This window comes from Lolium rigidum, chromosome 6 (genome assembly GCF_022539505.1).
Source record: "Lolium rigidum isolate FL_2022 chromosome 6, APGP_CSIRO_Lrig_0.1, whole genome shotgun sequence".
Classification (NCBI taxonomy): domain Eukaryota; kingdom Viridiplantae; phylum Streptophyta; class Magnoliopsida; order Poales; family Poaceae; genus Lolium; species Lolium rigidum.
This window is the reverse complement of record NC_061513.1, coordinates 179024907-179042369: the sequence shown is the minus strand read 5'-3', so window position 1 is coordinate 179042369 and position 17463 is coordinate 179024907. Positions and strand designations below refer to the sequence as shown.

The 17463-nt window shown below is 44.7% G+C and overlaps 1 protein-coding gene across 1 annotated transcript; it reads left to right on the top strand.

Moving 5' to 3' along the window:
* Window positions 1-524: 524 nt before the first annotated feature.
* LOC124661277 (putative transcription factor bHLH041) lies at window positions 525-3807 on the top strand. Its single transcript, XM_047199141.1, has 4 exons — window positions 525-712; window positions 822-891; window positions 987-1562; window positions 2999-3807. Exons 1-4 carry the CDS (start codon window positions 621-623, stop codon window positions 3458-3460), a joined length of 1200 nt encoding a protein of 399 aa, XP_047055097.1. The 5' UTR covers window positions 525-620; the 3' UTR covers window positions 3461-3807.
* The last annotated feature ends 13656 nt before the right edge of the window (window positions 3808-17463 follow it).

The following is a 17463-nucleotide window of genomic DNA, read 5'->3' as shown; positions in this document are numbered from 1 at the left end:
GTTGGATTTCCTGCACTTTGTTACAAGGTAGGTAGGTGGGTTTCCTACGATTTTGTTCATTGTCAGGATACCTGCAGCACATTTAATATCTGAATAATGAAAATGGAGCATTGGCCTAAAAGTCCATTCCTCAAAGGCAACATCCCATTTCACAAGAAAAATAGTCTCCAAAGAGTACCACTTGATCGAATATACAGTATTTTTGAATAAGTATGACTACTTCGGTCCTAATAGGCAGTAACTGGTGGCAAAAAGGTAGAGGAGAGGCTCGTATGTGCGACATCTTTCTAGCCGTTGATTCTCCCATACCGTCCATCCACCCGCTGGCCCCAGATTTGACCTTCCAAGCAGGTTCTTCTACGCTCGCGTGCATCCGATCCACGACTTGGACCCAGCGAGCGAGACTATTCCACACTCAATACGCTAAATTTTACCCCCACTTGTGTGCACAGTCAGACGACCCACCAACTGGGTTCCTTCCTCCTGCTGCCCTGCCCCGCCTGCATATATAGCAGCTCAGCTGCCTCCCTGCTCTACCTCTCGCACTAGCAGCTTACTCATCCATCGATCAAGCAAGATCAATTTTATTAGCTCCACTCATTAGTTACACTTGCTGAGGGATGGATGATGTGTGGTGCAGCCTGGACATGGCCGCCGACATCGCTGGCCTCCACAGCGCCCTCGCCGACCCCTTCTGGCAACCATTCACCCAGTATGTCCCTTGGACGATCTTCATTCTCCTCGATCGAATCCTCACTGATAATCAATGGAGTATCATGCTAACTCTTGTTCTTAACATTCTTCACTATATTGATGAACAGTTCTGCTGTGAGCTCCATCGGCAACGACAGTGCCTACTTCGGGGTCGACGACGTTGGTCTCATGGTTGAGGTGAGCAACTGATACAAATGCTGTTGATGGTACTTGCTCCCTAGCTTGCAAATCGGACCGTTTCGCTTATACAGATTGGCGGTCCTGTGTTGTAGGTGGACGGCATGGCGGACATGGACACAACCGGCTTCTTCGGAGGAGAGGATGCCCGCTTCGTGCTGCCGCCGTCGACGTCGTCCTCGCTCTCGTCGAAGCGGTCCCTCTCCCTCGACAGCGGCGGCTCCTCGGGGTCCATCACGCTGGACCACGCTGCCGCCCACGTCTCGCGGCAACAAGCGCCGCCACCGGCGCCGGTGGCGCACCAGCCGTTCGACCATAACGACGAGGCGATCATGCGGGCCATGATGGCGGTCATGTCCTCCGGCTCGCCCTCCCCGACCTCGTCGGCCTCCTCGCGGGCGCAGCCGTTTTCCCGGGACAGCAGCGTGCAGCAGCAAGCATCAGCCATGGCGCCGCACCCGCGTGGAGGAGGAAATGGTGGCCACCACGTGATGGTGAAGAGCAGCCTCGCCGTGTCGCCGGAGGGAACCAGCAGCGGCGCCAGCCGGGGACAGCAGCCGGAGAGCGGCAACAGCGGCCAGCTCTACCACATGATGTCGGAGAGGAAGAGACGGGAGAAGCTCAACGACAGCTTCCTCGCACTGAGGTCGCTCCTTCCCCCCTGCTCAAAGGTATAGACATCGCCATCACGTCCACTCATTCCAAAATCTCAACTATAATTAGCAGTCCCTTTTGTTCCTAGTATAAGTAGTAAATTAAGGGCATTGACGCAGTCTCCGATATGTACTAACTTGCCCATTTTTTCATTATAGTCCTACACTAGAATGAAACTATATAAGACAAATTAATATAATATGAACTTCAGTCTCTTGCTGGTTGATAGAATGGCGAAAATGGCTGAAATAAGGCACACAAACACATATATTCCTTCTTTTTGTTGATAAGGGAGATGATCCTCCCTGTTTGCTGCAATTTTCAAAAGAGACTTGGAAGAAGAGCGGAGTAGTCTTGGTACTTCCGTCCTGACTAGTCAAGATCACTGTTTGCTTGTTTAAACCACAAGAGACAAGGACATTGACAAGGGAAGGTCATAAGAAGGACCACTAGATTAGCTAAAATTAAAATACCAGAAGATATGTCTGTGGGGACAAGCTCGAAAGGTACAAAAACACGGAAGCTTCGGAGAGAAAGTAGACGTAGATTCCACCTTAACTTACCTTCTTATCCTTTTCCGCCACAAAATAGAGTATGTTGTGTAGGCAATCATAAGTGGAGTATGCAGATGGCCTTAATAGATATTCCCTCCGGGCACTAGATAAGTATTTAGGGCTAGAGGGAGTAATGATATATCATTATAAAAAAAGATACTAATATATCGGATTAGTATAACAGAAGGCTAGGTGAAAGAAAAAATTATAAAGATGATTGTGCGCATCACTTTGATATAGAGGCCAGGTTTCAACCTATTCTTTTAAAATACTAAAATCTATATTTGATGTTTATCGTATTTCATAAACAGAAAATGAGAGAATTGTTATATAAAAAGTAGATGGCAACTTTTCTAGGACTCCAACGACGATGACTAAATACATTGTAAGTGAAACCTTGTCCATCTGTAAAGGAGGACTTTGTCGAAAGTCAAGAACTTTTGTCGAGTCAAGAATTCTTGTTTCTAAGCTAATAAATAATAGTAGCATAGGAAGGCGACTGGAAGCAGATGGTCATGCTTTCTTGTGGCCCGCAGATAGACAAGTTGATAGTGGTGGCCTGGTGGGTGCAGAAGGTATCAACTATCAAGAGAAAAGGTCCAAAATTCTAAATACAACTCTCTTGGTACCTTGACAAACACAAAGACACATCATGGTAACTTTACAAACACGAAGTCACATCATCACATCATTAAGATAACTTGGCAAACACAAAGACACATCACTGTTTTGTAGTCTTTGTAGTTTCTGAGGGGTTGCTAGGAAACAACGTGTCGTTGCACTGAAAGGGACGTACTGCAAAAGACATCTTTGTTAAGTGAGCAAATTAGCCATTAGGTTAAACCATTGTTTAAATTAGCCATTAGTCTAACATGTCAAATCAAATAATATTATGTCAGAAGGACAAGACGACGGTGCTGACGAAGGCGGCGGGGTACCTGAGGACCCTGGAGGCACAGGTGTCGGAGCTGGAGGAGAAGAACAACAAGCTGGAGAAGCACATCCCGGCTTTGGAGGAGGACGGCGCCGCGCAGCAGCCGAGGCGGCAGAGAGCCAAGGTCCAGATCAGCAAGGCGTCGGAGGAGGTGGTGAGCCTGACGGTGATGGTGATGGTGGAGTGCGACGTGGTGGAGCTGGTGCTGCGCATCCTGGAGTGCCTCCGGTGGATGGAGCAGATCAGCGTCCTGTCCGTCGACGCCGACACCTACTCCCCGCAGGTGCTGCTCAAGGCCATCGCTAGCATCAAGCTCCGGGTCGACGGCGACTGGAACGAGGCGTCCTTCCACGAGGCCATGACCAAGGCGGTGAACGACGCGACCTCGTCGCCTCCTCCCCACGGCCCGATCATGCTCACCGCGTAGCACGCAGCCTTGTGTGACCCGAGCCCCGAGGCAAAACCCCTGGGAAGAACAATTCATTGTCAGGCATGTCCGGCCGCGCGAAGTCATACGTAGAGACGGTAATCCGTTTGCAGTAGGGGGAGGAGGGCTCGGCGCGTGTGAGCCTGTTAGGTATGGTGACCGGGCAGGAAGATGATGACAGCAAAATTGACTCCAGAGTTTAGTGAGAGCAGTAGAAATTGTTTAGGTTTTGGTTGGCAGAAGAGTAGTTGTACATACATGATGTGTGTATCCTGCCGCAGGTGATGGCGTGCAGCTTCAGTGCTATACGGAATGTACTAGTCAATATCATTTGTTGTTATTCGTTACCGACACTTTTGTTTGTGTGCAAACGTTTTTCCTTGACTTCCTTTTAATTTGGTGGCCATTGCCCTTCCAGCTCTCCCTTTTTCCAAAGCGATCTTTGGCTACGAATCTTTATCTGCCCAGAGCGTGGGAAGAGTCTCATGCAAACCAAGCCAAGAAAGATCTCCTTCCAAATCCAGATGGTGAAGCGACGCCAATTCTTGAACCTGGTTGCAAATGGGGCAATTTCTGTAATTCATCGAATCAAGGCCACCTAATCAAGGCCGGTTGGATGAAGTGGCGCCAAGCTTCTGGCGTACTCTGTGACAAGAGAGTGCCACAAAAACTAAAAGGCGGGTTTAATAGGACAGCTATCCGACCTGCGATGTTGTATGGCGCGGAATGTTGGCCAACGAAGAGACGACATATCCAACAGTTAAGTGTAACAGAGATGCACATATTGAGATGGATATGTGGCCACACAAGAAAGGATCGGGTACGGAATGACGATATACGGGAGAGAGTTGGAGTAGCACTGATTGAAGAGAAGTTGGTCCAACATCGTCTTAGATGGTTTGGACATATCCAACGGAGGCCTCCGGAAGCGCCAGTGCATAGCGGACGGATAAAGCGTGCTGAGAATGTTAAGAGGGGTCGTGGTAGACCAAACTTGACATGGGAGGAGTCCGTTAAGAGAGACCTGCAGGTTTGGAATATCGACAAAGTTTTAGCCATGGACAGGGGTGCATGGAAGTTAGCTATCCACGTTCCGGAACCATGACTTAGCTTCGAGATCTTATGTGTTTTAACTCTAGTCTACCCCAACTTGTTTGGAACTGAAAGGCTTGGTTGTTGTTGGTTGTTGTAGCCATCCTCTACGATGAAGGTGGTCTGCCGTACAAATCCTAAATTGCATGACCAACCAAGCTAAGAATTTGCAATTAGGAGAATCCCAAGTCTTCCAGGCCTAAGTATTCATGGTGCTTGAAACCATGCGCCCGCAAACTGCGGTTTGTAGGCCAACAAGGCAGAGTAGAAACTATCGTTTGTAAATTTCCAACGGATTAGTGACAGGGACTCCATGAGTGAGATGAACATTAGATAGTAATTACCAAAGGCTCACGAATTGTTGGATGTGGTCAATGTCGAAGCCGTGTCGAGTGTTGATTACATGTATGGAAGTTTGTGGCGGAAACGATGGGCTCGTTGGAGCCATCGGGTACGTGTTATATTGGGTTGGAAAAGCCCTAACCGTGGCTTACAAGGATTATACGTAGAGGGGTAGGGTACTACCCTATACCCAATACATATACATATTACAATATCTAACACCCCCCCTTAATCTAAACCTTGAGTGAGGTTGAGATTAGTCCTGAAAGCATCTAAAAGTTTTACAGGAAGAGCTTTTGTAAAGCCATCAGCAAGTTGATCTTTGCTTGAAATAAACCTAACATCAAGCATTTTATTTGCAACTCTTTCTCGAACAAAGTAGAAATCTATCTCGATATGCTTTGTCCTGGCATGAAAAACAGGATTAGCAGATAGATATGTAGCTCCCAAATTATCACACCATAGACATGGTCTTTGCCTCAGTTTTATACCAAGGTCCTTAAGTAGAGCCTCAACCCATATCAACTCAGTTGTAGCATCAGCAATTGCCTTGTATTCAGCTTCAGTACTCGACCGTGACACTGTGGCTTGCTTCCTAGCACTCCATGAAATGAGATTTGATCCAACAAATACAGCAAAGCCTCTGAAAAAGCACTCAACAATAATGAAGATGATCTTCTAAATGTAAGACCAACCTTCAGAGTTCCTTTGATATATCTCAGAATCCTTTTCACAGCTGACCAATGAGAGGTAGTAGGGGCATGCAAAAACTGGCAGACCTTATTAACTGAGAAAGATATGTCAGATCTTGTCAATGTCAGATATTGTAGAGTACCTACAATGCTTCTATACTGTGTGCTATCCTCAGGTCCAAGGGGATCTCCTTGAACCAGTGATAATGTTTCACTGGAGGACAAAGGTGTAGGCGCAGTAGTACATTGAAGCATACCAACCTTAGTAAGTATATCAACAGCATATTTTTCTTGAGTGAGCCGAAGACCATCACAAGTCTGCATTACCTCAATGCCCAAAAAGAAGTGAAGAGGTCCCAAATCCTTAAGAGCAAAATCATCTCTGAGATCATGAAGAAGTGCACCAATAGCCTTATGTGAGGAGCTTGTAACAATAATGTCATCCACATAAATTAGCACATATATGATAATACCAGACTTGTTAAAGAGAAACAATGATGTATCAGCTTTGGAAGGAACAAAACCAAGACTATATAACTTGTTACTGAGCCTTGAAAACCATGCACGAGGAGCCTGCTTCAAACCATAAAGAGCCTTATCAAGCTTGCATATGAAGTGTGGAGTTTGAGAATTTTCGAATCCTGGAGGTTGTTTCATGTAAACCTCCTCTTCCAGAACGCCATGTAAAAAACGTGTTCTTGACATCTAGGTGCCGCAAACTCCAGACACGGGAAACAACAACAGTCAGAACAAGTCAAATAGTTGTTGCTTTGACCACTGGACTGAAAGTATCCTCATAATCAATGCCATATCTTTGTTTGAATCCTTTTGCAACCAAACGAGCTTTATACCTGTCAATAGTACCATCAGCATTTTTCTTGACACGATATACCCATTTGCAATCTATAAGATTACGGGTAGAACTAGGAAGAACAAGATGCCATGTCTTGTTCTCCATCAGAGCATTATATTCTTCCTGCATGGCTTGACACCAGCGAGTATCATCAAGTGCTTCAGCAAGATTGCTAGGTTCACTTGTGGAAGTCAACATACCATATTGAATGGTACCATCAGTATATTTCTTAGGTTGTTTTATAACTTTCTGTAACCGAGTCGTCATCCTTGGCACCGGAGGTGGAGGAGGTGGCGAAGGCGGTGTAGGTGGTGTTGGTGTTGACGAAGACTCCTCCTCATGCTCCTCACCCGAGCCACCATCGACATCATGATCAGACAGCGAAGGTGGCGACAAGGAGCGATGTCGGGGTCCTGAAGTGTGGGACGCGGAGCGATGAAGCCGCAGTCATGGACGATTCGTGGGGGACGCGGAGCGAGGTCGACGCCTAGGCGGGTCCGACAGGCGGCAACGTGGAGACGCCGGGTTGGTGCGGAGCGGGGAGAAGCTCCCGCCCGTAGCCACGCCCTGTGCAGCGCCGGCACGTGGCGAGCGTGGACGCGACGCAGAAGTCTGCGCAGGCGCGGATTCGGAGGCCGACGGGGGAGAATCTCCTCCGGGATCGGCGTCCGCCAGATCAACAGCAGCATCAGCATCGGATCTGCTGCCAGTTTTGGCATTTTCTTCCACTTGGCGGTGCTCTTCTACATCATTTTCTGAGGCATTGTCTGCAACATCTTTTTCTGTATCGTTTTCTGCATCATCTTGAGCATCAAGTGTAACATTTTCTGGAACAAAAACATTAGGCACAACAGGCAATGGCATATAGTCATCAATATTTGCATCCCCATGATGTGATGATGTATTTGTGGGCAAAAGAAGAATGTATTTTTGAAGACGCCGTCCAACGTTAGGATTGAGGGCAGCAAAGGGAAAACCACTCTCATCGAACACCACATCACGAGAAATATAAACATGTCCAGTAGAAGGATCTAGACACTTGACACCTTTGTGGTGAGGATTGTATCCTAAGAACACACACCGAACCGATCGAAAGGAAAGCTTTCGTTTATTGTATGGGCGCAAGTTTGGCCAGCAAGCACAGCCGAAAATGCGAAGAGACTCATAGTTGGGTGTGGATACAAGAAGGCGCTATGTGGGTGTATCAAAGTTTATGACTTTGCTGGGAAGAAGATTAATGAGAAATGTGGTTGTAAGGAAAGCTTCATCCCAAAATTTTAGAGGCATGGATGCACGAGCAAGCAAAACAAGCCCAACCTCCACTATATGACGATGTTTACGCTCAGCAGACCCATTTTGCTGATGAGCATGAGCACATGAGACATGATGTGTGATACCAACTTTTTGAAAGAAACCGTGGAGTTTTTCATATTCACCTCCCTAGTCGGTTTGCATATTAACAATTTTCCTATTAAATTTTCGCTCAACAAGTTGCTGAAAATTAAGGAAAACTTGATAAACATCAGAGCGCTTCTTAAGAAGATATATCCATGTGAACTTGCTAAAATCATCAATAATAAAACTGACATAATATTCATGCTTGCCAACAGAAACAGGTGCAGGACCCCATACGTCAGAAAATACTTGTTCCAAAGGAACACTGGATACACTAGTAGACACAGGATATGGCAACTGATGACTCTTGGCTAACTGACAAGAATCACAAATATAGGGATTTATTTCAGGCGTATGAAGAAGTTTATGTTTCCTAATAATCTGTTGAACTACAAAAGAAGATGGATGCCCAAGACGACTGTGCCATGTAGAAGATGGCAACTTTATTGTACTGCAAACTTGCTTGAAAGATGACCCGGTAGAAAAAGACACTAGCGGGTAGAGACCATCTTGACAGGGACCTTTAAACAGAATCCTTCTTGTGGCCAGATCCTTTATCAAAAAGAAAAAAAGGATGGTACTCAATAAATACATGATTATCAAGTGTAAGCTTATGAACAGATAGCTGATTTTTAGATGCACTAGGAACATGAAGGATATTTTTAAGATGCAAAGAATGATTAGGGGTATGCAAAATTGAATGACCAATATGACTGATTTTCATACCATTGTCGTATGCAGTGTGCACACGGTCATGTCCCTTGTACTTGTCGTGAGTGGTGAGCTTGTTCAGCGCACCCTTAATGTGATCAGTGGCGCCAGTGTCGGAGTAACAGTTCGTGTCGATTCCATATGCTGCAGCATGGGCAGCCTTATCATGACGGTCACCATCATCATCAGAGTCATCATTGCCATAACGCCACCAGCAGTCACTAGCAGGATGGCCATATATCGTGCAGATCTGGCAGCGGACATCAACAAAGGGGGTAGGGGCACGATCTGGGCGCCCCTTGCCTCCTCCATCACGGAGCCTATCATCACGGCGCCTATAATCACGACGGGGCTCATCACAGCGGCTGTCATCACGGCGCTAGTCATCGCGGCGCCTATCATCATGGCGCCTATCATCATCGTGGCGCCTATCATCACGACGCCTATCATCATCACGGGGCGTGTCATCATCACGGCGCCAGTCATCACGTCGCCTAGTATCATCATCGCGGGTATCCTGGACAGGAACTGAACTGCTGCGGGGACAGCTACTGAGATTGGCCGAAGAAACAAAAGGAGTAGCGTCAACATCATCATTCTCGGCCAGCAGAGACTGACGCATATCAAAGGCACTGATCTGGTTCATCACGTCATCAAGGGTAATACCGGGTGTATGATCCACCCTATCAACTAGCGAGTTGTAAGCACCACCAAGACCCTATCATCTCTTCATCATCAATGATTTTCCCGGCAGCAGCAAGTTCGCAAGCGAAACCCTGTCATCGTGGAGAGGTACTGTTCAGCAGTCATCTCCTTCTTCTTCGTGTTGTTGAGGGTGATCCGCAGATGAGACACCTTTGCCTTAGAGGCGCTAGCAAACATCTTGGAAATAGTGGCCCATGTGTCGGCGGTGGAGGTTTTGTCGAGGACGTGCGCGAGGATGTCCGGCGAAAGTGAATCATTGAGCCACCCTTGAACAAACTGATCCCGAGCAGCCCAAGTTGCATAGTCAGGATTTGGTACTGTGATCTTCTTCCCATATGAATCCGTGGCCTCTAGGGTTTTATCCGGGGTGGCGTCAGAGCAGTCAAGGGGGCCAAACGCGAGAGCACACCGTAGGCGAGGAAACACCAAGGCTTTCCAGAATAGCATGTTGTCGCGCTTGAGCTTCAGCGACGGTGACGGTCCTAGGTTGGTGGCAAGTGACGCCATTGACGAGGATGAAGACATAGCTTGACAGGGACTACTGAGATTGTGGCGACGGTACGTCGTGTCGTGTCATAGATGTGATGCGTGCAGTCGACACGCGTCCGTTGGGAACCCCAAGAGGAAGGTGTGATGCGTACAGTAGCAAGTTTTCCCTCAGAAAGAAACCAAGGTTTATCGAACCAGGAGGAGCCAAGAAGCACGTTGAAGGTTGATGGCGGAGGAGTGTAGTGCGGCGCAACACCGGGGATTCCAGCGCCAACGTGGAACCTCGCACAACACAATCACATAACTTTGCCCCAACGTAACAACGAGGTTGTCAATCTCACCGGCTTGTCTGTAAACAAAGGATTAGATGTATAGTGTGGATGATGATGGTTGTTTGCAAAGAACAGTAAAGAACAATTGCAGCAGTTTGTATTTCAGATGTAAAGAATAGGACCGGGGTCCACAGTTCACTAGCGGTGTCTCTCCCATAAGATAGCAGATGTTGGGTGAACAAATTACAGTTGGGCAATTGACAAATAAAGAAGACATAACAATGCACATACATATATCATGATGAGTACTATGAGATTTAATCAGGGCATTACGACAAAGTACATAGACCGCTATCCAGCATGCATCTATGCCTAAAAAGTCCACCTTCAGGTTATCATCCGAACCCCCTCCAGTATTAAGTTGTAAACAACAAACAATTGCATTAAGTATGGTGCTTAATGTAATCAACACAAATATCCTTAGACAAAGCATCAATGTTTTATCCCTAGTAGCAACAACACATCCACAACCTTAGAACTTTCTGTCACTGTCCCAGATTTAATGGAGGCATGAACCCACTATCGAGCATAAATACTCCCTCTTGGAGTCACACGTATCAACTTGGCCAGAGCCTCTACTAGCAACGGAGAGCATGCAAGAACATAAATAACATATATGATAGATTGATAATCAACTTGACATAGTATTCAATATTCATCGGATCCCAACAAACACAACATGTAGGATTACAGATAGATGATCTTGATCATGATAGGCAGCTCACAAGATCTAACATGATAGCACAATGAGGAGAAGACGACCATCTAGCTACTGCTATGGACCCATAGTCCAGGGGTGAACTACTCACACATCAATCCGGAGGCGATCATGGCGATGAAGAGACCTCCGGGAGATAATCCCCTCTCCGGCAGGGTGCCGGAGGCGATCTCCCGAATCCCCCGAGATGGGATTGGCGGCGTCGGCATCTCTGGAAAGTTTTCCGTATCGTGGCTCTCAGTACTGGGGGTTTCGCGACGGAGGCTTTAAGTAGGCGGAAGGGCAGGTCAGGAGGCCACACGAGGGCCCCACACAACAGGCCGGCGCGGCTAAGGGCCAGGCCGCGCCGCCCTAGTGTCTGGCCACCTCGTGGCCCCACTTCGTAAGTCCTCCGGTCTTCTGGAAGCTTCGTGGAAAAATAGGCCCTCGGGCGTTGATTTCGTCCAATTCCGAGAATATTTCCTTACTAGGATTTCTGAAACCAAAAATAGCGTAAAACAAGCAATCGGCTCTTCGGCATCTCGTCAATAGGTTAGTGCCGGAAAATGCATAAATATGACATATAATGTATATAAAACATGTGAGTATCATCATAAAAGTAGCATGGAACATAAGAAATTATAGATACGTTTGAGACGTATCAAGCATCCCCAAGCTTAGTTCCTACTCGCCCTCGAGTAGGTAAACGATAACAAAGATAATTTCTGAAGTGGCATGCTATCATAATCTTGATCATACTATTGTAAAGCATATGAGATGAATGCAGCGATTCGAAGCAATGATGAAGATAATGAGTAAACTAATGAATCATATAGCAAAGACTTTTCATGAATAATACTTTCAAGACAAGCATCAATAAGACTTGCATAAGAGTTACTCATAAAGCAATAAATTCAAAGTAAAGGCATTGAAGCAACACAAAGGAAGATGTAAGTTTCAGCGGTTGCTTTCAACTTCAACATGTATATCTCATGGATAATTGTCAACACAAAGTAATATAACAAGTGCAATAGGTAAACATGTAAGAATCAATGCACACAGCTTGACACAAGTGTTTGCTTCTGGGATAGAAAGAATAGGAAAACTGACTCAACAATAAAGTAGAAGATTGGCCCTTCGCAGAGGGAAGCATGGATTACTATTTTTGTGCTAGAGCTTTTCATTTTGAAAACAAGAAACAATTTTGTCAATGGTAGTAATAAAGCATATGTGTTATGTATAAGATATCTTATAAGTTGCAAGTCTCATGCATAGTATACTAATAGTGCTCGCACCTTGTCCTAATTAGCTTGGATTAATACGGATTATCATTGCATAGCATATGTTTCAACCAAGTGTCACAAAGGGGTACCTCTATGCCGCCTGTACAAAGGTCTAAGGAGAAAGCTCGCATTGGGTTTCTCGCTTTTGATTATTCTCAACTTAGACATCCATACCGGGACAACATAGACAACAGATAATGGACTCCTCTTTCATGCATAAGCATTAAACAACAGTTAATTTTCTCATAAGAGATTGAGGATTGATTGTCCAAACTGAAACTTCCACCATGAATCATGGCTTTAGTTAGCGGCCCAATGTTCTTCTCTAACAGTATGCATACTCAAACCATTTGACTGTGAGAACCGCCCTTACTTCAGACAAGACGAACATGCATAGCAACTCACATGATATTCAACAAAAGTGTAAAAGTTGATGGCGTCCCCAGAAAACATGGTTACCGCTCAACAAGCAACTTATTAAGAAATAAGACACATAAGTACATATTCTTCACCACAATAGTTTTTAAGCTATTTTGTCCCATGAGCTATATATTGTAAAGGTAAAGAATATAAATTTTAAAGGTAGCACTCAAGTAATTTACTTTGGAATGGCGGAGAAATACCATGTGGTAGGTAGGTATGATGGACACAAATGGCATGGTTATTGGCTCAAGGATTTGGATGCATGAGAAGAATTCCTCTCAATACAAGGCTAGGCTAGCAAGGTTGTTTGAAGCAAACTCAAGTATAAAAGGTGCAGCAAAGCTCACATATGAACATATTGTATCTATTATAAGACTTTACATTGTCTCCTTGTTGTTCAAACACCTCAACCTGAAAATATCTAGACTCTAGAGATCAATCATGCAAACCAAATTTTAACAAGCTCTATGTAGTTATTCATTAATGAGTACAAGGTACATGATGCAAGAGCTTAAACATGATCTATATGAGCACAACAATTTCAAAGTATCACATTATTCAAGACATTAAACCATTTACCACATGCGGCATTTTCCGTTTCCAACCATATAACAATGAATGAAATAGTTCAAATTTCGCAATGAACATTAAAGATGAAGCTAAGAACATATGTGTTCATACGAAACAGCGGAGCGTGTCTCTCTCCCAAACAAAGAATGCTAGGATCCAATTTTATTCAAACAAAAAACAAAAACAAAAGCAAACAGACGCTCCAAGTAAAGCACATAAGATGTGACGGAATAAAAATATAGTTTCACTAGAGGAACCTGATAAGTTGTCGATGAAGAAGGGATGCCTTGGGCATCCCCAAGCTTAGACGCTTGAGTCTTCTTAAAATATGCGAGGATGAACCACGGGGGCATCCCCAAGCTTTGACTTTTCACTCTTCTTGATCATATTGTATCATCCTCCTCTCTTGACCCTTGAAAACTTCCTCCACACCAAACTCGAAACAAACTCATTAGAGGGTCAATGCATAATTCATATATTCAGAGGTGACATAATCATTCTTAACACTTCTGGACATTTCACAAAGCTACTGAAAGTTAATGGAACAAAGAAATTGATACGTCTCCGACGTATCGATAATTTCTTATGTTCCATGCCACATTATTGATGATATCTACATGTTTTATACACATTATATGTCGTATTTATGCATTTTCCGACACTAACCTATTAACAAGATACCGAAGAGCAGTTGATGTTTTCTGTTGTTTTTGGTTTCAGAAATCCTAGTAAGGAAATATTCTCGGAATTGGACGAAATCAACGCCCAGGGTCCTATTTTTGCACGAAGCTTCCAGAAGACCGAGGGGGAAAGGAAGTGGGGCCACGAGGCGCCGCCACAACAGGGTGGCGCGGCCTGGACCCTGGCCGCGCGGCCCTGGTGTGTGGGGCCCTCGTGTGCCCCCCCCCCCCCCGCGTTGCCCTTCCGCCTACTTAAAGCCTTCGTCACGAAACCCCCAGTACCGAGAGCCACGATACGGAAAACCTTACTGAGACGCCGCCGCCGCCAATCCCATCTCGGGGATTCAGGAGATCGCCTCCGAAGACCTGCCGGAGAGGGGAGTCATCTCCCGGAGGACTCTTCACCGCCATGGTCGCTCCGGAGTGATGAGTGAGTAGTTCACCCCTGGACTATGGGTCCATAGCAGTAGCTAGATGGTTGTCTTCTCCTTATGTGCTTCATTGTCGGATCTTGTGAGCTGCCTAACATGATCAAGATCATCTATCCGTAATTCTATATGTTGTGTTTGTCGGGATCCGATGGATAGAGAATACTATGTTATGTTGATTATCAATCTATTACCTATGTGTTGTTTATGATCTTGCATGCTCTCCGTTATTAGTAGAGGCTCGGCCAAGTTTTTGCTCTTAACTCCAAGAGGGAGTATTTATGCTCGATAGTGGGTTCATGCCTCCATTAAATCCGGGACGAGTGACGAAAGTTCTAAGGTTGTGGATGTGCTGTTGCCATTAGGGATAAAACATTGATGCTATGTCTAAAGATGTAGTTATTGATTACATTACGCACCATACTTAATGCAATTGTCCGTTGTTTGCAACTTAATACCGGAAGGGGTTCGGATGATAACCTGAAGGTGGACTTTTTAGGCATAGATGCATGCTGGATAGAGGTCTATGTACTTTGTCGTAATGCCCAATTAAATCTCACAATATTCATCATATCATGTATGTGCATGGTCATGCCCTCTCTATTTGTCAATTGCCTGACTGTAATTTGTTCACCCAACATGCTATTTATCTTATGGGAGAGACACCTCTAGTGAACTGTGGACCCCGGTCCATTCTTTTACATCGAATACAATCTATTGCAATACTTGTTCTACTGTTTTCTCGCAAACAATCATCATCCACACTATACATCTAATCCTTTGTTACAGCAAGCCGGTGAGATTGACAACCTCACTGTTTCGTTGGGGCAAAGTACTTTGGTTGTGTTGTGCAGGTTCCACGTTGGCGCCGGAATCCCTGGTGTTGCGCCGCACTACATCCCACCGCCATCAACCTTCAACGTGCTTCTTGACTCCTACTGGTTCGATAAACCTTGGTTTCTTACTGAGGGAAACTTGCTGTTGTACGCATCACACCTTCCACTTGGGGTTCCCAACGGGCGTGTAAGCTTTCACGCGTCATCAAGCTAAATTTCTGGCGCCGTCTGTCGGGGAGATCAAGACACGCTGCAAGGGGAGTCTCCACAATCCAATCTCTTTACTTTGTTTTTGTCTTGCTTTATTTTGTTTACTACTTTGTTTGCTGCATTATATCAAAACACAAAAAAATTAGTTGCTAGCTTTACTTTATTTACTGTCTTGCACTCTATATCAAAAACACACAAAAAAAATTAGTTACTTGCATTTTACTTTTGTCACCATGTCTAGTTCTGCACATGTTACTTCTTCACCTGAGGAATTAGTCTTCACTTTTAAACAAGGGGATGAGGAGAGTTTTAAAGATGCTTGGTCTAGAATTTTTAATTCTTACCGTAAAGTTGAACCTCAAATGACTCTAAGTTTGCTCCTTAGTAATTTTTATTTTGGTCTTATGATTCGCTATAGATATGCCTTGGTTGCTGTAGTGGGAGGATATTTCCTTCATTGCAATGGGGGTCAAGATTTTAATGCCATAAAGAAGTTGGTTGCATCACATGATTCAGCTAATAACTTTGATTCAGCCCTCATTAGCATTTATAATAGATTAAACACTCTTGAGACAAGTGCATCTCGCTTGAATGAAAATTATAGATATGTGCGTAACCGTCTTGATCAAGTTTTAGTGAACTCTGAACCTTCATTATGGGATCCTACTATTAAAATTGCTATCGGTGACCAAACTCTTCATGCCAATTGTGATATTATGTCTGAATTTTGCCTAATGTCTACGAGTATTCATAAATCTTTGCAACTTTGGGGATTCATTGAAGGGGGAGAAGGAATAACTCTTATTGATAACTCTGTTATAATTCCTAAAGGAATAGCTGCGGGTGTGCATACAACCGTTCTTGGGAGAACAATATCCATTTATTATCTTGTTATTGAATGTGCAGGAACAGGACAAATCACACTCGGAAGATCCCTGCTGAAACTATTGGGAGCAGTCATAGATATGGGAGAAGGCACCCTAAAATTCACCTCTACACCGGGGGGTAGACATATATTCCCTAAATCAAAGAGTAAGAAAAATAACAAGAAAGGTAAGGTAAAAGCTCAAGGTAATGTCGATGCTTCATCTCTTGATAACACTTGATACACACTTTCTGCGCCTAGCTGAAAGGCGTTAAAGAAAAGCGCTTATGGGAGACAACCCATGTTTTTACTACAGTAATTTTATTTTATATTTGAGTCTTGGAAGTTGTTTACTACTGTAGCAACCTCTCCTTATCTTAGTTTTATGCATTGTTGTGCCAAGTAAAGTCTTTGATAGTAAGGTTCATACTAGATTTGGATTACTGCGCAGTAACAGATTTCTTTGCTGTCATGAATTTCGACCTGCCTCTCTGTAATTAGCTCAGAAAAATATGCCAATTTACGTGCGTGATCCTCAGATATGTACGCAACTTTCATTCAATTTGGGCATTTTCATTTGAGCAAGTCTGGTGCCATTTTAAAATTCGTCTTTACGAACTGTTCTGTTTTGACAGATTCTGCCTTTTATTTCGCATTGCCTCTTTTGTTATGTTGGATGAATTTCTTTGATCCACTAATGTCCAGTAGCTTTATGAAATGTCCAGAAGTGTTAAGAATGATTATGTCAAATCTGAACATATAAATTTTTATTGTGCACTAACCCTCTAATGAGTTGTTTCGAGTTTGGTGTGGAGGAAGTTTTCAAGGATCAAGAGAGGGAAATGATGCAATATGATCAAGGAGAGTGAAAGCTCTAAGCTTGGGGATGCCCCGGTGGTTCACCCCTGCATATTTTAAGAAGACTCAAGCGTCTAAGCTTGGGGATGCCCAAGGCATCCCCTTCTTCATCGACAACATTATCAGGTTCCCCCCCTGAAACTATATTTTTATTCCATCATGATGAGGTCTAGGACCTAGAGTGTGGCCCGATCTCGCGGATTGACTTCGAGACCAAGAGGGGAGATGGGAAAACGCGAGGAACTCGACGAACACGAAGAACACCGGTACTCACGCACGCACACCAACCCGATACACCCGATACTTACCCCCGTGGCTCGATGGACCACGCCAATAGAATCACCCGGAAGAGGCACGCGGCAGAATTCCCGGTGAGAGATTGGTGTTGGAGAAAAGGGGATTGATGAGGGAGAGAGAGTAGCTTGTACTAGAATCTCACTCAACAATTCCTAAATCAACAACAAGGATGGCCTTGATTACAGAGGGATGATACCCAAGGGAGACTAAGCTCAAAGTTAGGGTTTGAGTCAAAACAAGTCTAA